The 23,093-nt window shown below is 36.9% G+C and overlaps 1 protein-coding gene across 1 annotated transcript in view; it reads right to left on the reverse strand.

Moving 5' to 3' along the window:
• Positions 1-899: 899 nt before the first annotated feature.
• Positions 900-23,093, reverse strand: part of STRN (striatin, calmodulin binding protein) — a gene marked incomplete at its 5' end in the record, with an annotated part of 35,940 nt that continues 13,746 nt past the window's right edge. Inside the window, 12 exons of the mRNA XM_010020447.1 lie at positions 900-1,290; positions 1,378-1,464; positions 2,782-2,889; positions 5,040-5,180; positions 7,422-7,589; positions 8,238-8,359; positions 9,006-9,053; positions 9,893-10,068; positions 13,739-13,875; positions 16,265-16,408; positions 16,963-17,049; positions 19,350-19,460. Of these exons, the coding sequence (XP_010018749.1) occupies positions 1,121-1,290; positions 1,378-1,464; positions 2,782-2,889; positions 5,040-5,180; positions 7,422-7,589; positions 8,238-8,359; positions 9,006-9,053; positions 9,893-10,068; positions 13,739-13,875; positions 16,265-16,408; positions 16,963-17,049; positions 19,350-19,460 (1,499 nt within the window). The remainder of the gene's footprint in view (positions 1,291-1,377; positions 1,465-2,781; positions 2,890-5,039; positions 5,181-7,421; positions 7,590-8,237; positions 8,360-9,005; positions 9,054-9,892; positions 10,069-13,738; positions 13,876-16,264; positions 16,409-16,962; positions 17,050-19,349; positions 19,461-23,093) is intronic.

Raw genomic sequence — 23,093 nt, forward strand, 5'->3', positions numbered from 1 at the left:
TGATACACTCAGTGAAGCACAGAAGTTAAAAAGTTCCACAAATGGTGAAGCTGGGAAATACTTCTAGAAGTAGCAAAATATCCCAAATTGATAAAACTTTGTATAGTTCCCACCTATTGCACTACTAGGACTCATACAAAGCATCAGGTATAGGTTTAATTTTCAAAAGAAGTATTTCACTGTTATCCTTAATGCCCAGAATGATACCCTTTTCAACAGGAACAGAAAGAGGAGATGAATGTTTGATAGTTAAGTTGTAGGACAGCTTTTTCAGAAAGCTTTGTGATAATTTCTTGTGCCAGATCTCCAAGAATAAACAGCATTATAAATCTGAATAAGTTAAATCTGCTACTACAGTATATACAGACTGCTTCAGTCTGTTGTTAATTGGGACTAGACTAAAGGCTCAGCTTCTAGCCACATGCTAATATGGGTTTTTAAAAAAATTATATAATTTTTTTTGCAAACTAAATAATTCCTGTATAACACAGAAGATGCAACAGAAACTTTACTGCATTTTAATTTATGTTAGTAATTTGCTTGCCGTTAACTGCATTTATCTTAGGCTAGCAGTCAGGTGGCTGAGACTAAGTATCCACTATTGGCCTCTGAACAAGATCTACTTTATTAATACCAAGGGGATGACAAAGTGCCTCTCACACAAAACAGAAATGAGCATGTGAAATGACACTTTTTCCAGGTGATTTAATTTTAAGTACATTAAGATTCCTCAATGAGAAGCATCCTAAGAAGTTTCCCTCTTTTCCTACTCCCTGATGCAATTAGACCCCTTTTTTCCAGTACTCCATTTTATTAATAGATAATACATAGACCTAGTTTCACCCAAGGCCTGCCTGGACGAAAATTCACACCCTCTGAAATAAAAGCATTTCTTTTGATTTTTAACTAGTTGAAACTGAGAGTTTCCAAGCTCTCAGCACCAGCTGAGCTCACAGAAACCAGAACAAACTTCAATTTAGAAAACAGTACCCTGCAAAACTAAACACTTACAAACATTCTCTGAATTACAGGGCAGGGTAAGAAGACTCACACCCTCCTCTTCTCTTTTGTGCAGCTGGTTAAATATATACAAAGCTAGAGTTGAAAGGGAAGCACTCTGTCATACAAACACTTTAGCCAGGGCATCTGCTCCTGCACTGGCAATATAACATTTGGAGGGGTGGAATGCCACATCATGAATGGACTCATCAAATTTTTTGCGATGAGCAGTAAATTCTTGGATGCAGGTCTTGCTTTCAAGATTCCACAAGCGAATCGAACAGTCATGACCTAAAGAAAGGGGAAACAGTTTTCATTATAATTCTCATGTCTGCCACCATGATGAGAAAAAGAAAACGAAAATTTGAATGTACTTACTGCCAGACATCAAATACAAGCCATTAGGATCAACAGCTAAACTTGTAACTGCATCTAAGTGAGCTACCATGGAGTGGATCAGTTTTCCTTTTAAGAAAAAAGTAAAAAGAAAAAAGAAATAAAATTCAGGTTATTTTCCGCAATCCACTTTGTTATCTGTATTCACTGCTTAAACCCTAACACAGCTCATATTATAAATACAAGACCTTGTCCCATGAACCATTAAAAATACGCAGTAAGTCATTCTTTTAATGTTTACAGGCCCAGGAGAGCCACAGTACCAATATCACTAGTTCTGTTACATCTTTGGTTTATGTCTGCAAAACTACCATGACGCTGCAATCACTGTGCATTTTAAGTATCTGCCTCTTAAATGAATTAAGAGAATTCAAGAGTAAGATCTTCACTGGGAAGGAGGGCAGAGGCTGAGTGTACTAATAAGCAGTGAATATAAGAATATAGAAAAATTTAGTCAACTCATAATGAATGTTTTATTACAACTTATTACAGTTAGAATAATGACTTCATGTTAAAAATATTAAATCATGGGTCAAATATGGGGGTTTTGTTGCAGAAGGTAATTAAAGAGAAAACAAAAAAAGAGCAGCCATTTCTCAACTATTTTTTTCCAAAGCTACATCATCAAACAAATCAGCTATTCAGCTTTTTCCTCATCTTTTAGTGATTCCTTTTTCCTCTTCTTACTTTAAAATACATCTTGGGAGTAGCAAACTTAAAATTAACAAGAATATTGAAAGATCTAAATTTAAGACAGCGTGTTCTGTCACAAACTAAAGATTACTATGATTTGCAGTCAGAATACCTGATTTATAGTACCATTCCTACCAAAAAGTCTTTTAAAACCCAAGAAATTTATAACTAGACATCTCAGTGTGACACTCACTACAAAAGTGAAAAACTGTTATAAACTGTCCAGCTGTGTATGCAGAAGTGAGAGATCCATGCAACGGATCAAAGTGAGAATGATGCCTGCAAAGGAACTTCTACCTCCAAGGTATCAGGCAGAGGTCTGGGAAGCACTGAACGAGTGCCATTGCTTCCTGCCCTCAGACCAAAATAACACAGAGAACACAACACAATAAACATGAACATAAACACATAAAGATTTTGAAAAAGCTGCCATTTATGTTAGAAATTTGTAACCCCCATACATAAGGCATTTTAAAAGGACAGAACGACACAGATTCCTTATCACTGTGCCAATAAGGTTTTAAGTAGGCTGGCAATCTTTGGGCTCTATTGGTGATGAGTGATTCTGTTTCAGAGACTAGTGAATTCTTAACATCACTCACCATTTATATGAATAATACTAATCATAATGAAATTCTGTTTACATTTTATGTTATGCAACCACTGATTAGGACCTGCTGAAGATATGCATACCTGTATTGTTGTCGTAGAATTTGATGTGTCTGTCTTCATGGGCAGTGATACTAATTGGAAGAGTTGGATGGCTGATGACTCTGTTTATCTGACAGGAGGAACTGACTGCTAAGAAAAAACCCACACATCTCAATACATGTAAATTGTTAAGTTCTTTGAAAGATTGCTACTAAGAAATAATTATGTAATCAAATTTATTTGCAAAATAATTCTTACCTTTATGTAATGGAAACTCTCAGCTAGCACCTTCTGTAATGTGGTTTACTCTAAAATACTTTCCAAATTACACACACAGAAAGGCATACATAAACCATATCTATGAGCGTAAATACTAACAAATAAGGTCCAAATTTTGGCCATGGTGTTAGATGGGTGCATCAGTCAAGAACATGAAGCCAAAAACTGAGTAAAAATACCTTACGTGCACTTCCCTACCTCCACATTCTTCTTGTCAAGGCCAATCTTCTTCATAACACACAGCCAATACAGTAAAATTAACACTGCAGGCAGTATGTTTCAAAGCAAAAAAGATAAGATCCCATGCTCGCACTCTAACAAACCAAACCCCACCTGTTATTATCTGATACACATGGATTACAATTCTTATTGAAGAAAAGGATGCTAGACTATTCATGAGAGCAATTTTTATAGCCTTCAAGAATCTTAAAATACCATATATATACACGTATATGAAATATCATATATATACACATATATGAAATATCATATATATACACATATATGAAATATCATATATATACACGTATATGAAATATCATACATATACACACACTACACAAAAATTATAGGAGTTTTTTGATTAGAAATCTAGGCATTGCTGTGATGCGCAGAGTAGTGCAAGAATGGTCTTAAGAGGCACAGATTACCACAAAAAACACAAATAGCCACACCACAGAACATCAAAATATAGTTATGTTCCTTCATGTGGGAGTTGACTGTATTTAGTTAAACTGCTGCCAAAGAACACTCATATCATCTAATTTAAATTCTTACTAAAATAAACAAAATACTACTGTACGATCACTTGCTACTAAGGCAGTAAAGACTTAGATTTACATCCTTCTATAAAAATCTGAACTGTCAAGTAGCGCCAGCATCCACAGGAATTTAACAATTACAAAAGTGTAAATTAAGGAAAAAACACATTCATATTAATAAACACACCTAAAATTACTAAAAGTAAATGAGACTGCATTACAACCTGCTATCCTCACAGTTTTAAAATGCCAAGCACATACAGTGGAGGGGGGACGGGGAAGAAGAAAGGTAACTTCCGCTGAGTGGAGATAACTGACTTAGGACTGTTTTTTCAGACAGGGACAAAGATGTGGGTTAACAAAAAAAGAAATCCTTTACAGTAAGGAGTAATACAAGGAAGGGAGATGGCACTTTCCATTCCCTTTCATAAAATGAGTCATTTAACTATTGTAAAACAGACAAGCAAAGCCAACAAGAAGGGCTTACTCCCTTTAAAAAAAAAAATAATTAAATAGTAGAACTCAGTGACATAAAACTTTTAGATGGAAGAATTATCAAAATTTTAAAAAAGACTGAAATCTTTTATTATTACCAGGTTACCATTTTGGCCTGAATATGAAACCTCATGTTTCAGTTCATTCTGCTCTCTCTCATAATGCCAGTTTCCTCTAAAACTTCCGATATTGGCCACTGCCCTGATACAAAACATTATACAGCATTATATACTCTTCCACTGGAGCTTTGCTTTTCTCATACAGCAAAAACTTCAACTAAAGCCCAACTGCAAATGAGCTAAGAGTGCATATAAATTCAGAAGAGAGTTACATCTGAGGAAAAATAAAAAAGAATACACACACACACACTCCCATATTTTAAATAAATTCAGCTTTAGATTTGCCTGATATTACCACTATCTTGCAATTCCAGACTAAAGAGTGAATGGAAGTCTTGAAGCTGCTAAGATCACTGGGCTATATTGGAGACCCGTGCTTTTCTTTGTGCTACTGTTCCTGGAAGAGGAATTCAGATAGTGTGGCTTTGTTTCTTCTACCTTCTTTCAAAAGTATATGCACTCTTTTACTACTGAGATACCCAAAAGCTCTGTTGTAGTAGTAATTTATTGTTACACCTCGAACACAGCCTGTAACGTAATTCATGTTATAATTTATCACAACATTGCCTATTTGTTTGGTAACACCAACAGTATTGACCTTAAACAAGCAATTTTTTGAGGGATTGGTTTTTAATTTGATACGTACTAGTATCCATACTGGACTCCAGGGTAAGAATTCGCTGCCGTGTCTCCATGTTAAAAATACATGTGTGTCCACTGTTAAATGATGCTACCATGAGACTTGGGTCACTGCTCACAAGATCTACTGATGAAGGGATTCCCATTTCTAGAAAACAATGTAGAGAATATTTTCATAAGACTTGGTTGGTGTAAAGAAAACAACAAAAAAGCCCAACAAAACAAACAAAAAACCCCTCCACCCAGTAAGCACTTTAGTATCAAAAGGGCCATGATTATGAAAGGAAATGTTGCATTTTAAAATCTACAATATGACAATCTAAATAGACTGCCTTGTACGATCACTATTTTAATCCTATTTCTCTGATACGTGTATCAACAATATTCTTCACTAAGATGCTGTATCTGGAACTGCTGCCGGACGAAAATCTACTTTGAAACTAAGAAAGAAACTCCCTGCCTCCTTCTCCTTCCTTTAACTGTAAAAGCAATTCTCAAACACAGCTCCATTGCATCAAGTAAAAGGGCATGAAACTGAAGTGGTGAAACTATTGGCAGGGCAGATGATCAACGTTATTATTAACCTGGGCAAATTCAGAGCTTAAAAAATACCCAAAGCTTTCCAGGTGCAAATTTTATAAACTGGTACTGTCAGCATGGAAAGTTACACAAATACATTATAAACTCATCTTAAAGCTTCATCCATCCTGCCTGTTATGGTATACATCTGATCTATTTACATTGTAGCTATCTGAACACTACAGGACAGAAAGCCAAATCAGCAGAGCTTGGGTATAGGAAACATCCCTTAGAATTTTTCTCCTCGACTGTCCTGTTCACCACCTGCTATGTGAAAGAACACCATCAGTTGCAACAGATGCCAGGAGGAGCAGGAGGAAGAGGTGGAGAGAGACACATTGAAAGTTAAGCAAGTTAATGTCCATAGATCCCGATAACACAAGAATATCACCACCTCTCTCTAAACCTAAGATTCATAGGAGAAACATCTCTCTTGTACACACAGCCTCAGGAATGTTGCTCACAACTGGTGGTACATATCTACAGCACTCCAAAAACAGCCCAAAAGGATTGGTGTGAGATGAGAAGAAAACATGTATTGTTTCTGAAGTGACCTTTTCTACCACTGTCATGCCTGCTTACCTGCAACTTCCTGATAAGCCTACAGTGGTTAATCTAAAGGACTTAAGTGACAACTGCTGCCTTTTTTATAGAGTTTGTTCAAAGTTCTCAATAAGCCATAGCAAAGTTTCAGTTTCAAAGGAGGACCTCTGAATTTCAACAACTGGGTTTCATTCCAGTTTGGAATATAAATATCCCAAAGACAGCTCTGTCAGGCAAGACCGCTCCCCCTGCTCCCTTAATTTAATAATTAACAAACAAACAAACCCAAAACAAATAACAAACAGAAACCCAAACCAGACAAAACCCACTACCAGGAAGTTTTCAAAGTAGACAGGTAGACAATCTAGTAGCAAACCACTTATGTTTTCACAGACCCTGCAAACCTTTGGAAACACAGTTCTGCAAGAACTAAAATGCACGAAACATTTGTATTTTGCTCACTCTATTTTAACTAACAAGTAATGGCACCTCGAACCAGGTTCATATAATTTCACCATAATTCAACGAGATAGTTCAGTTATGCTGAAGTTTATTTTGCCTCAACGTTGTTCTGAAGGGCCGAGGAACTTTCTCAGTTCATGGGTTGCCTTTAGGACCAAGACTCTAAGAGACTCTAGCAATGTCAATGGGCTCATTCTAGAACACTTACTCAAGACAGCAACTTCAAGAAAAAAGGCTCTAAACAGTGAGATCTTGATTTGTGCATGACATTTCAATAACTAAATCCAAAGGAGTAAGTTTTTTCAACTAGTAGTGTTTAAGATGACTAGGTTACTGCTACTTAGTTAATGCAAAAACTCAGAAATTCAACTGGAATCTCTGTGTTAGAGGCACAAGGAACAATCTGGAAGGTACAATGACTCTGGCTGCAGATGAAGCACTGGCTACTCCAAACCTCTTTTGGGGGAAGACAGGGCTTTTTATTCTGACCAAACCAAAAACAAGGGCTTAATGGAAACTCAGTATGAATCAGACCTACAGGGATAATATATTATACTCCATGGTTCTGCTAACATCAGCAGATCATCTGCAGTTGGCTTTTAGATGTATGTGACCGTCCCACTGCATATAGGTATCCATTCTGCCGGTGTGAAAGAAGGGACCCAAATTTACTCTCCCCCCAAAACGATCATAAAGATATAAAAACCAGCAAAACAAGCAAGAAGAATTTCTATTCTGTAGCAAAAAACTATGGCAGTCTGCACAGTGATGCTCATGAACTTCAAGGTAGGGCAATTTTCTGTACCTTGATTATCATTAAATATATTGAGAGCTGGAGCAATTTCTGTAGCTTTCCATAGACGTATAGTGCCGTCTGCTGAACAGGACAGCAGACGCTGGTGTGCTCCACTGTAAACCAGACCCCACACTGCATCTGTATGGCCTACAAAAGCACCTCTTAGAACAGAAGGATCTGTGAAAAAAAAAAAAACAAACCACAACAAAACACGTTTCAAAACAAGATCTGAATAATTAAGTCAGTAGTTGTACCTTGTTCTGTGTTTACGGATCAACTTTAAAAAGCCAACCATAAAAAAAAAAAAAAAAAAAACCAACAAAACACCCAAGACCAATATCAATACAGAAGTCATATCATATGAGTACAGAAGTCTCAGTTATTCTTGTATGAAGATGCTTGAATTTCATCATCATACAAGCATTCACTTATCCAGTTTAAACCTAATGGAACAAACCAATGTTTTAGCAGAAGGGACAGTATCAAACTTGGCAAAACACACCTGGATTTTAAAATTCACTTTCAAACAACCATTAATGGCACATCAGTTCCTTTTTTCCAAAGGCCAGCTTTAAGGCCAACTGCATCTACGAGAAGTGAACATTAAAAAACACATTTGTTGTTCTTACAAAGTAACAGGTTTAGCCCTGTACTTTTTCAACCAGCATCAGTATTAAAACAAAAATTTACTTAAAGTAGTTGAAACCAACATTCAATTTTCTCTTAAATTTTCAAACAAGCATTACCTACAAGTTTTACTATTTAGCCAAATAACATTAATGCACTAAATGTATCACTTCACTGGTGTGTGTGACAAAAACATACCGTAAGAGTCATAGGGGTCAATGTTTGGGTTGGTTGTATTCCAGCCATGGATAAGGCCATCTGTTCCCCCACTATAACACTGTTCACCATTACTGCTCATCACCACACAGAGCACTGGTCCACTGGAAGAAACCCCCCGCAAAAGAAACATTGACTATTAATGTTTTCATTATGTGTAAAGCAATGGCAATAGACTCTTCAAATTTCCCTGTTAGATATGATTCACTTGCTGCATGAACTGCAACAAAAATTCTGCACAGTCAGATCATATGTTACAACACTTTCCACAAAAAAACCCTCATAATATTTGTAAACATAACTACAATTAGGACAATTTAATCATTGTGCACATGAAATATGAAAAGTGTTACACTTTTAAATACAGGCTACGATGTTTCACATAAACAGTTTTTCCCCCCCTTTTTTAAAGATCTAAGGCTCCTTCATGAAATGAGTTCAGTAGATTCACTGCAAACAGCTTCATTCTACAAATGCACTTACCTGACAAAAAGAACACCTAATCAAACTCGAACTGTACAATTTGTAGGCTTTTCTTTTTAAAAACTATGGTGTACCTAGCTCCAGACATAAATAATTATGCAAAAAGGAGATGAACATCTACAGATATTTTAAATAACATGGTAACTAAAAGCACCACATAGAAACACTAGTTGACAAGGTGGGAATTACTTCAAACAAAAAATAAATCTACATTTAAAAAATCATATATTCTTCAAAATATAACAACTTTTCTCAGGAAATACTCACTTATGAGCTCTGAAGGTATATATTGGTTCTACATCAAGAGACGCACTCCTAAATGAAGTACAAGAAAGTGTTAACATGTGTATGATCGGACACAATGCATTACAAAAATATGTTAGAACTGCTAAATTCTTAAAATCACTGCTATGTTGAAGTGTTTCTCCCACAACTTCCTCTCCCAACATGATTCTTCATATGTCTAAGAATTCTTTGCATTCTTTCAAAATATTATAGGATTTGTTTGGTTTGCTTGTTTTGTTTAAAGACCTTCAAGGTAGAGAGTCCACAAACTCTCAAGACCAATCAAACCAGTAGGTAGGTATGTCAATGGTGGGGAAGCCCACATGCTTTGCCCAGTCCTCTGAAAAGGTATGATGTACTCCCTTACTATATTAGCCCTGCTGCAAATTTGCTCTCATTTCTGCAAATCCCCAGCAACACACAAGAGACAGTGTACAAAGGAACCTAGCAATATCTCGAAGTTGAAAGCTGTACACATGCATATGCATATATATGGATATACATATATGCATATATAAAAAAATAAATGCATTTTTATACATTTATATACACATGCAAGCACACTAACAGGTCACATCCAAATATTTTCACTAGTAAATTAATTTTCCATGTTATCAACAAGGAAAATAAAAAAAAAGTGAATGGTTCTCATTTTTACAAACAAAACACATTCACAGATACACGAGGATTTCTTCTGGCACTCTTTAAAAGTCTCCATCCTTCTCTAAGAGCTTATTTTCCTACACTTTACATCCAAGGAACAATTTCCACTAACTCCAAGAGCCATCCAAGTGAAGTGGTATCTACAGTTGGGGTTTTTTATTTCATAAATGAAAATGGTTTTTGAAACAAAGTAAAAACAATCTTACTTTTTTGCTGGGGCTGTTTTTTGTAAATTCCACATTTTTAATGTATGGTCCTCTGAAGCTGTTATTAAGACTGGTTCAACCGGATGAAAAGCGAGACCTCTTATTCCATCAAAGTGACTTCTTAATGTGAATTTGGGGTTCCAAGTCTTTCTCAGTGCATCCTTATTGTTTGCTATCTAGTAGGAAAAAAATATGCCAAACTTGTAATTAATCTGGAAGGCATAAGCAAAAGAAGAAATCAGAAATTTAGTTTGGCATTTTCAGAAGATGTCAAATTACCTCACCCACTTTTGTAACAACTGGCTCTTGAGCAACGGTCCATTTGTAACACTGATCAGGCAATTCAAAATGAGAACAAACATAGATGTATTCCACAAAGGCAACAAGTAATGTTAAGTCCACAGCAATACATTATATGCAAATCTGAAATACTCCACATGCCTGTTAAGTTACATAATTTAAAAGCTGAAAAGTACCTTTTCTGACTGATACTGCTGTGAACTCGGTTTGGTATCTGAAATTTGTCTATACCTACTGGCTCACACATAATACTGGGCCTGACCCAATCAAGCTGTGGTCTCTGAATATCTGAAGTACCACTGACACGGCATTTCTGAAATAAAGATCTAAGAGAAACAGAGGAGTGTCCAGCAGCACAGAAAGGAATGCAACCTAACTTACACACTTAAGGCAACACAAGCTCTGTAATAATGCAAGACAAGTAAAGCTTGCCAGAAAGAAAGAAAGAAAGAAAGAAAAAAAAAAGGACTTTTGGCTACACACTAAGAACATAACAGGAAAGCAGTAAGTTATCATCTATACAGACACAATTATTTGGCAATAAATGCATTTTAGCAGATCCAAAAAGAAAGACTGCAAAAAAAATAAAAATAACTATTTCAACATTGCTCCTCTGAACAAATGTTGACTTGAAATGCTGAACAGACTTTATCACTGTCAGTCAACACTGACATAGTTGAATTTACCATCCCATAACCGCTCTGATAGCGGTTATGGAAAACCAGGAAAACAAACAATTGTAATGCAAATATTGATGATTTCATTATGTTGAAAGCCACAGATGATCTCAAATAATTTAGTATCATTAACTGCAAAGAAGAGACAATTGTTTCGAGCCACTTCAGCAATATACATTTTACTCTGGAATGTGGGACAGGGCGGTATTGGTTAAGAACAGAAGTGCCTTGTCTTAAGTTTTGATACTTTTATATTTAATAATAAAAATATAATTCAATTAAGAGGTTCTATAGAATTTAAACAATGAGAAAGGAGTTGTAACAAACAGCAGGTTTAGCCTCATCATATTTCTTAGTAATTATGTACTGTCTTGCTCAGGGAGACAAGTCAGTTTCTTTGCCAGTTTACCGAGCTGAGTTGGCTCAATGAGAGAACAGACAAATGCTCGAGCTGGTGTGAGGATGAGGCAGGACTGCAAGGTCAGCAGCTCTGGCAGATTTTCTGGAGATTGGCCAAGAATGTCTCAGCTAAAAGGGTACAAGACATACAGAGTATTAGCAGATACCTGGAGAGGAATTTGGCAACATGGACGTCTAATGCCCATAAGATGACGGAGGGAACCCCTCCTGCCCTCCAGCTCCCACACCAGCTGCATAGGTCCTGCACCACATCTGTGAAAGCCACAAAGACACCTCAGATGGCCTAACAGTGCATGCCAGTGCTGGCAGCATAATATTCTCCAATTGCTTCAAAGATGTTCTTCCAAGGAGTCCAAGACTATTAGCTTATAAATTGGGAAGTAGATGGAGGGCAGTCCCAGCCAGCAGCAGGCCAGCAGCAGAGATGAAACAGATCCCAGCCCCAACACACCACTTGCCTGGCTACATCAGCATCACTCCTCTTCACCCACCAGTCTCTCACAAGCTGGGGGAGGCTGGGTTACTAATGCAGCAGCCAGACTCCTTTTCTCTCTCCCTACTAAAATACAAGTGGGGTAATCTGAGACTTGAAATGCTATTGCGGGGGGTGGAGTCTGCTCAACCCCAAAATTAGCACCTGATACAGATTTACCGCTACTGCAAAGTCCCAAAACTCCAAGTCAATACATAACATTAAATGTAATGATTCTGTCATTCACATACTCTTACGTACAGTACTCAGTCTATTACAACTTTATGAAGCTTCTTAATCTACCCAGAAGACTGATCGGTTCTGTTTTTCTCCCTAAGGTGAACATCTGTTAAGGTGTGTAAAATAAGGAAAAAGACAAACTTGCAAGTATTGGCTAGCAATCAGGGAAATTTAATCTTGTGAGACATTCTGAAAACTTACCCACTGGATGAAAAAATTACCTTTTAAGTAATAAATTCATAATCTCCCTCACCAGGTGAAAACCATTCTTTAATTTACAGACAGCCACAGCAACAAGCAAAAAACTTAAGCCATGTAATGAGGTAAGACTATAGTTGCCATGGTTTAGAAGAAAAGAATCCAGTAATAGTGTCAGCTGGACAAAAGGGACTGAAAATAGGAAAGTATCCGCATCTCTTCAGAGAAAACACATTTAAAGACTCATTCACATGAATCTTTCAACTTCATTCTCAAAATGATTCAAAATTGCCACTTAAAAGAAAATACTAAATTCCCACTAATCCTATCTGATTCACATTTGGCAGCTGGAAGAAAGTATTAAGTAGTCCAAAATAAAACCACATCACGTTATTTGTAAGCTAGCTACACTTCCAGTGAAATCTGAAATAGAAAAACTAGCCTTTCATTTTGCTTCAATAAACAGCACAGTGACAGGAGCAAGGAGCTTTGTAAACAACTTTTCTGAAAATTGTCAGCACTAGAAAAAGAGTTGAGGTAAGCATGACTATGAAGTCCTGATCACAGGAATACATAAGGGGATTTAACAAGTGAACAAAGAGAAGTTAATATTCTCAAGTGTGGGCTGCAAGCACACACTGCCAGATCATGTTGAGCTTATTGTTAACCAACACCTCTGAAGTCCTGCTCCTAAGAGCTGATCTCAATACATTCTCCACCCAGCCTGTATTTGTGCTTGCGACTGCCGAGACCCAGGTGCAGGACCTTGCACTCAGCCTTGTTAAACTTCACAAGGTTTGCACTGACCCACCTCTCAGGCCTGTCAAGTTCTGTCTGGATGGCATCCCTTCCCTCCAGCGTGTTAACCGCACCATACAGCTTTGTGTCACCAGCAAACTTGCTGAGATTGCACTCAGTATCACTATCCATGTCACCAAAGATGCTGACTTGCTTCAGTACCACATCCCACTTACACTTTTCCCCCCGGTGTCCAATTTCAACTTTCCAAGCCATAACTTGCTACTGTTTCCTCTTAACACCTGGCACTATGGAGAAGCTGGGCTCTGTATTCCTTGTAAGCATCCTTCCAACACCTGTAGGCTGCTACTCAAGCACCAATAAGCCTCCTAACAACTGAACAAGACTAGCTCCCTTAACATCTCCTCATCAGGCACATGCTATTGGGCTCTCCAATTTCTCTACAACCCTCCTGAAGTGGAGGATCCCACAACCTCATACAGGTATGGCCCCACCAGCCCCTTGTAGAGGGGACATTAACTTCCCTCAATCTGCTGGCCATGCTACTTCTAATTTTACTCAGCATCACTGGGGTTACAAGTACACAGCTGTATTCTAGCAGGGAGCTTTAAGACTATTATGTATGGAAAGAGCAGATATGTCAAGTAAAAATTTGTGACATCCTCTGGCAGCATAATTTTATCAGGAAAATGTTTTCTGCTGAGTCTACACACATGTAACTTGCATCTGCCTTCAGCAAATAGACAGCAGAACCTTGAGTTACCACTAATAACTACTTACATCGTAAGTCAGTGAATCTGCCTCGTTGGCTACTGTAAGGCCTGCCAGTTCTCCAAGACCCAGCTCATTTTCAAGGGCTTCATCTGGTCCCATAATAAAAGATTTCCCTGAAGAAGGAGGGAATGTCAAAGCTTCCACTGCAAGAAAACAAAACAAAAAAAATCTGAAACATGGGTTTGTAAAACCTTGATTAATAAAATTATATTTTCCACTTCCCAAATACTAAACATCTCAAGTAGCTGAGGGCAAGAATATATAAAAAAATGCACAAAAAATAACCATTCTAGAGATAATCACTGTACTTACCAATAAACAGTATCCTCTGAACATAATACGTACACTTGAGGTGTGCATGACTCAAGACATTAAGTGTAATTAACTACAGAAGGGAAGGGTACACTACCATTCACCAATATATAATGCAAAAGTAACACAGAAAAGCTCAGGCCCTTGCCTAACTCTGCTATAAAATATGCAAATAGGCTCTGAAGAAGTAGCAAAAGTGTAGACAGGAACAGGTGGTGAGAGCAGCTGGACTCTTCTTCCTAGGACCATGTCCACATACCCAAAAGCAGGTCTACAATGCAATCTTCTGGACACGAGAAACTTCACTCGATTTTATACACTTTTTGTCTCAAATTACACGGGTTTTCAGTAAATTTCAATTTTTTCCCCCTTTAGCTCCATTGTAAATACAAGCCTTGGCAAATACCATTGCTATCAAGGAAAGAGAAAAGGAAACACCATCTCATTCTGTGTCTTATTTAGTCTAACAGCAGCAACACTAAGCTCAAACCAAGCAAACTATGGTTTACAATGAATAGCCTGATCTGTTCAGGCTGCTTGCCCTCCTTGTCCCAAAGGCATCAGGTTCAGATGCTATTCAGTTCCCCACCCAGCATAAAATAACCTAGCATTTCCTAGGTCTTTCCATCCCACACTTTATTACACTACTATGAAGTGTCCTGTTTGCTTTCTATTACTTTTTATAATCAAATAAAAGCTCTTCAATCTCTGTATAACTCTCTCAGTTATTACCTTTTAATCACAAACATCTCTTACTTTCTTCACCCTCATTCTCTTTTTCCATCTTTTGAACTTACGATGTAATATTCCACTTAACACACAATACATACAGGAGATCGTACTTGTAGTTACTAGAATAAAAAAACTGTATGCCAAAAATATAGCGTCTCAGATTTATAAAGGAACACACAGCTAGTAGTTTCTAATACGAGACTCAGACTGGTAACAATCAGCTGTCCTCGTTTCATGAGAGTCCATCCAAGTTTGTGAATTAAAAACCAATTCTTGAAAGGACACAAAACTAGAGGTCTGCTAATATGGTTCTTAGTACATGTGAGACAAGTTGGAAAGGAAACATTCAACAAAGAATTCCTCTGCTTCTCAAAGTGTTGCTAAGTTACCCCCTTCTTTCATAAAGAAATCACCGAGCATGTAGGAAATAGAACTACTGAGATCTTTGGTAACTATGCCACACGCCGGGGCTTTTTATGCATCTTAATTATAACTTGGCCGACCTACTTTTGCACACTCACTGAAAGACTGCTCAGTGAAACCTATATTTTTGCTCATTTTCAGAAGACATATTTACCATTTAAATAAAGAGCACATATGATCTTCTACAAATTAATATAGCCTCATACATTTATTTTGTTATGCCGCATATAGCAATTCAAACATTGAATTAAATAGATGATTTAGCAGCTTTTGGACATAATACTAATGAAGGCAACCATATGCCTCATTGTCAAGATGCGTGGCTTTCCATACTTGGACTAGCCTCCAGGAGAAGTTTTTAATTTTTGGAACACACTATGGAAATGAATACACTGGCAAGCTGTAAGTTGCTCGGTATGATTCACTACACAGTTACCATCTACATTTAAAAGCTATACCTAGCCATTCGCAAAAGAAAAAAAAGAACACATACATAGAGAGAACACACACATGCCCCATCTCTGGCAGTGTTCAAGGCCTGGTTGGGTGGGGCTTTGAGCAACCTGGCCTAGTGGAAGGGGTCCCTGCCTGTGGCAGGAGGGTTGGAAATAGGTAATCTTTAAGGTCCCTTCCAATCCAAACCATTCCGGGATTCTATGATTTGTGTGTGTATATGTATGTATATATAATTTAAAATTATGCTGATGGGAAAAAAACCAGATGTTCTTATGTCCCAAGGCTTTTATGTCCCACACTTTACCACCAGGCCTGAGCACAAGCAAAAGCAAGTGACTTAAGATCCTCATATTACAAAGCCACCAAGTGCCAAATGACTTTTTTCCATAATGTTCAAAGGCACTCAGTGAAGATTTTAAGTAGGCAGGTGTCTTGACCTCACTAACAGTGACTGGAGGGGAGGAATAGGAATGCCACTTATTGCACTTAGAACTCACAATGCTGAATCTGTATTTGTAAAGTGCTACGGAAGTCTTGGAGGATAATCTTTAAGAAATAACTATAAACATCTGCCCTTTCCAAAGATGTATGCACATTTTTAATGCTTACCTTCATCTGTCCTGTTTATCTCATGTTCAATGAGCCTTGAGCTACTGGGCCTAGAAGAAGGTGCAACAGACGGCTGTAATGAAGGAAGATCATCAACATCTCTCAAGTTTGCTAGCATATCTTGCAGCTTTGACCTGTTGGGCCCTAACCAAAAAAAAAATAATAAAAATTAAACACTTTATGCATAGTTCACGTTGGTATTACTTATATCAAATATGCTACAGCAGCACATGCAACAATGGATCCTACCTTGCATTGTAACGTTACCACAGAAGAACTAATGAGCACCTATTTTTAGCAGTAACTAATCATCCAGCATGAAATGAATTTCTTGAAAAGAAAGTGATAGAAGCAACTGAGACTTGTGAACGCATTATTCTCCCCACATTGATAAACTCATACTGCTACTTGCATGGGATGCTGAAGAATGCCTCCGAGTCACACTGATTGATTATTAGAATATTTACTTTTCCAAAACAATAGCTGACATTTGTGAATATTTTAAATTTTGTGCATCAGGTACTTTGTGCAGCGTATTCTTATGACAACATGATTATTTTAAATTTATTTGTGCAGTAGTGTAGTATCATGAACTACATAATCCAAAAAGTTATATTAAAATTTAAATGCAACTGGCTTCACTGGCCTACTTCCTGAAGCTACATATGGTGAAGACCCATGCCCTTCTTGACACTTACCTGTGCTTTGCTCCATCATTTTCCCACATCCCTGTTTTGACTGTTTTATATAGGATTGAGGCTGAAACATATCTTCGGTAGTTTTTCCTGTTGTAAGTTTAATTAAGAATGGGAAAATGTCTTACCCATAGTCCATTATGTTTTTTTCCTAGACCAGTAAATAATACAGCTATTTTCAAGCAGCTTTAACACAGAAGTGTACTCTAATATATGTATTCTCTCATAAAACCATTCTATGATTCTATTTTCTTATTACTTCACAGGAGTATTTACTACAGCCTTGCAAAATCGTAAGCTTACTAATGCAGTTGCAAACTCTACTTTGTCCACCCTAATTATGACAGATAATAAACTAAATTGTATTTAACTTGTCTGTCACAAAAATATTACTTGATTCAGGAAAACAGTAAGTAGGATTTTGCAAGATTGTTTTATCATATCTGATTCATAAAAACAATATTTTACTTAGTGGCAGCTAAGTGTTTAAGCACCATTTATGATGAGAGTAAAGTCACAGAAATAAACTGTACAATTTAACGTCAAGATATTTAGTCCCTTCTTTTTCCCCCAGACTTTCTTCCTCACATTCTTCTTCACTACGTGCAATATCATGAATAGCTGAAAACAGGCTGTGATTATTCCTGATTTTTCTGTATTGATGCCCTTCCAACGATGGTTTGTCCATGGAAAGATGCTTAATTTCTGTACTGCAGTAAACCATTTGGTGTCTCAAGATCAAACTAATCAGATCAATCCAAAAGGTACTGTACATCTACTGAGCAGTAATCTTCATGAAGGAGCACTGGATGTCCAAGTGCTGCCTTACATCAGGATTTTTTCTCATAAATATATACGTTCCAATAATATATATGTCTATAGTAACAAGTAAGTATTAAGTTCTATTTTCAAAAATAAAAAGCACAGCAGCTGTTCAAGAACGTAATTTCAACAGTTTGGTTAAATAATTTCTGCTACGTTAACCCTGTAACTATTCACCCTGAACTACATAGCATGTCTGTGTACTTTAAAAATTACAGACAAGCTACAAAAATCAATTTCACTGAAGTCATATGTTGGTATGCCCTCTCTAGCTTAACTACAAAGAAATTTAGAATCAATTTGGTGAAACATGAACACTTCAGTTGGCCAGCTCAGCTTCTTGTCAGACTTGCAATTAATTTCCAAATGGGTCCCAAAGATGACAAAAATATCACTTCAGAAATTTAGAGTACAGTAATGATTTACTTTTTTTTCCATTAGATACAGAAGGGTTAGTTTGTGTATTTGATAGCATACTTCCAGCAACAGAACCAAATGCTGAGCAGCAGTTTATCACAGTATCAATACAAAAAGTAACAAAACAAGTCAGCCTCAATGTGAGGATCTGACACCTTTTGCAGTATTATGCATGTCTCTTTGGAAGTGAGAATTTCCTTAGTATTCATAAGCATCTTCCCACAAAGGGAGAAACATCCCTAAAATTTCCTACTGGGCTACATGCAATATCATTAATTTACATCATTCACACATGTATTCTCAATATAGCTAGATGTTTGGAATATAGCTGTGAATACAGTGTTTCATTTTAAGCACTTCATCTGACTTCAAAAAGTTTTTAAGGTTTACTTTTCAGAAAAACAGATTTTACAAAACAGATTTCTATTTCAAGAAATATAACAAAAATATAATACAGGGCTAGAAACTGTATTTCAGATACTGATCACAGTTTTTTGTTTGGATAACAATACCCAACATTTTTACAGGCTAGTCACACAGGTCTGAATGTCAATAAATAAATTGCGTGATTTACAGTTAAACTGATGTTCAGAGTTACCTCCTATTTCGAGCCCTGCATAACAAATTATGATGACAGCATGGCTTTCATGTTGTGAATGTTAAGTATAAACAGGGGTAGAAATTAACCTGTTTTCTCCCTCTGTCATCTACTAGGATACTCAAGACAGTTTCTAGTTTTGGGTTTTTTTGGTCTGTTTTATTTACATACCAGACTTTAACTCTTCCTGTGAAACTGGCATTTTCCAGCTAAGAAAGGGTCTGAAGTCTTCTATATTAAAGTGTGAAGTATTCAACCAATGCCTTTTTTAATTTATGTTTCTGAATAGCAGAAGTATAAACCATGCTCAAAGTAAGGGTTTTTAATTAATCCAACACATGGTTGGAAGAAGTCATATCTAATCCAACTACTTATCAGGTAACTTGATTGACTGTCATTAATTTCAACCCCCGAGAACTGGTGAACAGGAAAGCAGTCAGGAGCAGCAAAGTAAAAGAGTAAGTAATTTTAGGAAAACATTGAAAGAGAGATAGAATTAAGGGTGTGAAAGATGTGAGATTTATGATTTTAAGGTGCAATGTTTTCCACTTACTCTTCACCCCCTTTTTCCCCTTGCGCTCCTTTTTGTATTGTTCCTTGAGTTTGGTTATTACTCCCTGGTCGACATTCCAAGCTTCAGGCATGAGACACTGGTCTTCCTTTTCTAAACAAAGTGAAACAAATGAAACATCCTTTTTCAATAATGTCACCAAGTGATCTCCACTGAAGGAGGTAACAGCTGCTGTCAATGGCATTTGTCTTATTTTAAACAGACAGAAATAGCACCAAGCTTGTGAAAGCTGTAAAACTGCTACTCACATTCCACTTCTATTTGCTCAGGATTTTCTTAACAAAAAATTGAGATGAAATTTCACATGCCTAATTTCCATAACCAAGCACATAGCTATTGATAGATCTAAGCAACATTTACTTTATAGTAAGTCAGGATATACTTTTCAGCTTTTTCTTTCCTCCAGAAGAAGAACTACTATATCTAGAAGCAGCAGCAGCCATGTTACTGGTCAACATAACTTTACAACTCAGATGTTGCATCATTTCAAATCCTCATTTCATTGTCTTTGTGCTATGTTGTCATTTAAACAAAACAGCAGCACATTTCAATCATTTTGGAACATAGTATATATGTCACCAAGGTTTTTGTGAATAAAATCTTAAAGCACTAAAGCCATGAAATTTCACAGAAAGGAAAAGGCCTGAGTTATTAGTCTTTGGAAAAAAAAACCAAACCAAAAAAAAAAAAACAAAAACCACCAACCAAACAAAAAAATTCCAATGTGCCTAAAGAAAAAAAAATCCCCCTTTTTCTCTTTTTCAAATCTCTCTCAAATTGCTTCCCCTGTGACATGATACAGAGAAGTAGTATTCTTCAATTGTATGGTACTTGGAGGGTTTGAACAACATGTTACATGAGTTCACATTCAAAAAAGTAATTTTTTCCATATATCGAAAGACTGTACTGAGGCAGCTTAGAAAAACTAATTTGTGACAGAAGGGAGGTAATACAGCTTTTCCTCGTATATACTTATTTTCATGACCATTACAGTTACAAAATTTTTTACAATTGCTTTGTTTTCCTCATTCAAATCTCAACCTTATTATTTAAACATTAATTCCTTTCAGACCAAGTTTGTTTTTTACATCAATAAACTATTCTAAACCTTTTAAAATATGAAAAATAATACATTTATCCTCAGACTAATATGCAGAAACTAAGTGTCTGCAGAGGAAGCACAACACTATCAATCACAACCTGAAGGAGTCACTATGACTGGACAGAAGATACACAACTGGACATGGGTTATTATGGAAACTGATCTGTTAGAAATTAACGATGCTGAAAAGACCTAGGGGCCTTTCTTCAACAGCATACTCTTGCAGCAAAGTCCACTGACCATATCCTGGGCTCTATTAACAAAACCATGGCCGGTAGCGTGAGGGATGTGGTTATTTCCTTCTTTGGCATTTGTGAGCGCATGACTTGAGTACTGCATCCAGTATAGCATTTCTTATACTTGGAAGCCTGGGAAGTATAATGCTAAGTATTTAGTATTGACATAGTACAGCAAGTCCAGAGAAGCCACTAAGATGGTTAAGGCAACTGGAGCAGATGAGCTAAAAGGAGGGGCTGAGACTACCATGAGCGTTCAGCAACGGCAAAAGAAGCATCTTAGTGCTGCCTACAACTATCCAATGGGCAGGTGTAGGGAAGACAGAGACAGACTCTGCTCAGACTTGCATCACAGAAGGACAAAATACTTCTTACCTCAAGGACAGTCAAATACCAGAATATTGGAAACATTCAAGGCCAGGCTGGATGTGGTTCTGGGCAGCCTGATCTAGCTGAAAACGTCCCTGCTCATCGCAGGGGGTTTGGACTAGATGAACTTCGAAGGTCCCTTCTAACCCTAACTATTCTATGATTCTACTGCCCTGGAAGAGTTTATGGGAATTCCTTTCTTGGAAGATACTCAAAACTTGACCAGAAGGCAGCCACAGTAACCTGCTGCAAATGGAACTGAGCAAGAGGTTGGACTACATGATCTCTCACTCCTCTGAATTCTTCAGTCACGATCCTATACTCATGAGTGACAGATTAATTCAAGACCCAGAGTCTTGAGGCATTAGTCTTTTTGCAGCAGCTATGAAAAGAGAGAGATATTAATAAGCTGAAGAGAGACTCTAAAAGATGGTCTGTGGGCTAAGTCATGTCTTCTTAATACATACGCCCAATTAAGTACTGCTAATAATAAAAAATTGCATGAAGAACATTAATGATCAAAACTTGCATGAGGAAAAGGTATGAAAAGATTATGCTAGAGAGACAAGTATGTATTCTTTCTGAGACTACATTGTAAGTTTTAATCATGCTTTTCCTCCCTGGCTAAACAAGATTTTTTGCTCTCCTCCAACAACAACAAAAAATTAATTAAATGGATTTATATGTACTGTTGCCAGGAAAATACTTAACACATTAATTTTCTACTGACTGCACCAGGATGCTTCCTGCATCCCACAAGTTCTGTTCAACTTCACAAGTGAATCCTGAACTATGCAAGTGCTTTATAGTTTAAAAATTACCTGAACACTTCTGAGGACCTTTCAAGCCAAATGGGTTCAACAGATTAGTGTAACTGATGAGTAATGCCTGGGATCCAAAAACAAAGTAAGGACTTCCTCTGCTTCTATCCTCCCTTTACAACATCACTGTTCTATGCTACATTTAATAGTTTTGCTTAAATCAAATTAATGTAAGTGATTCATAATGGCAGCTCCTTGAAGAAGCTTATTCTCATATGCAGTTACCATAAAAGACAGGTTGTGAAACAAGTAACTGAAAAACATGGACATCTATACTCAAAAAAACCCCTTAATATTTCTAGAAATGGGGCTACTACTTTCCGTGACAATTTAATGTCAGACTTTTGCTCATTTGTACTCAGCTGTCATCAATGAAAGTAAAAATAAACCAGAAGTGTGAATTTAAGAACAAAAAAGTTCCTGCTGGCATACTAACTTCAGTGACACAACAACAGCTATGCTTACCAAGTGTAAATGGATAAAATCCTAATATTGAAGAAAAGTATCTTTTATTTTTATTTATTTTATTTTTTGTAAAAAAGAATGACATTCCTATATTTGTTTGGTGAACAGAATACTGACTGCTATATATAATTATAGTGAGACACATCCTCTTAAGCAGAGAGACTACACCACACTGAACAGTAATTTGGAGTCCAACCAGGAGTTAAACATGGTTCAGTGAAATACAGAATCTGGGAGCTGTTAGCTCATGTGAGAGCCACAGCTATGATGGCTTGTCTGTCAAAGCTGCAGTTCCATTATAAAGATATTTCCCATTCACCTTCCACAGCTCCCTCTGTGTCCACTTACTCTTAAGACCCTCCAGAGCAGCCTAAGGAGGAAACAACTCCCCATCAAGATATTTAACCAGTTTGCTTCCTTCTTCCCTTCCCTATGGGGTATATTCATACATAATAATTATGTCAAAGTAAAGTGCATGCTGGCATTCTAGGCTGCAGGACATGAACCTCAAAGGACAGAGAACAGTTTATAAAATGTCCCTCTTTCTCTGACTAGAGGGCTTAAAGATATATTATTCTGGTAAATTATGAAAGAAATTTTGAGCAAATGAGTAGTACATATTGCCCAAATTGCTAACACACAAAGAAGTGTCACAATAATTCAATATTTATGAAAGTACAATAATTCAGTATTTATGACTCACATTACTCTCTGTATCAAAGTGGGAGAAAGC

Source organism: Nestor notabilis, unplaced genomic scaffold, assembly GCF_000696875.1.
Source record: "Nestor notabilis isolate BGI_N333 unplaced genomic scaffold, ASM69687v1 scaffold9538, whole genome shotgun sequence".
Classification (NCBI taxonomy): domain Eukaryota; kingdom Metazoa; phylum Chordata; class Aves; order Psittaciformes; family Psittacidae; genus Nestor; species Nestor notabilis.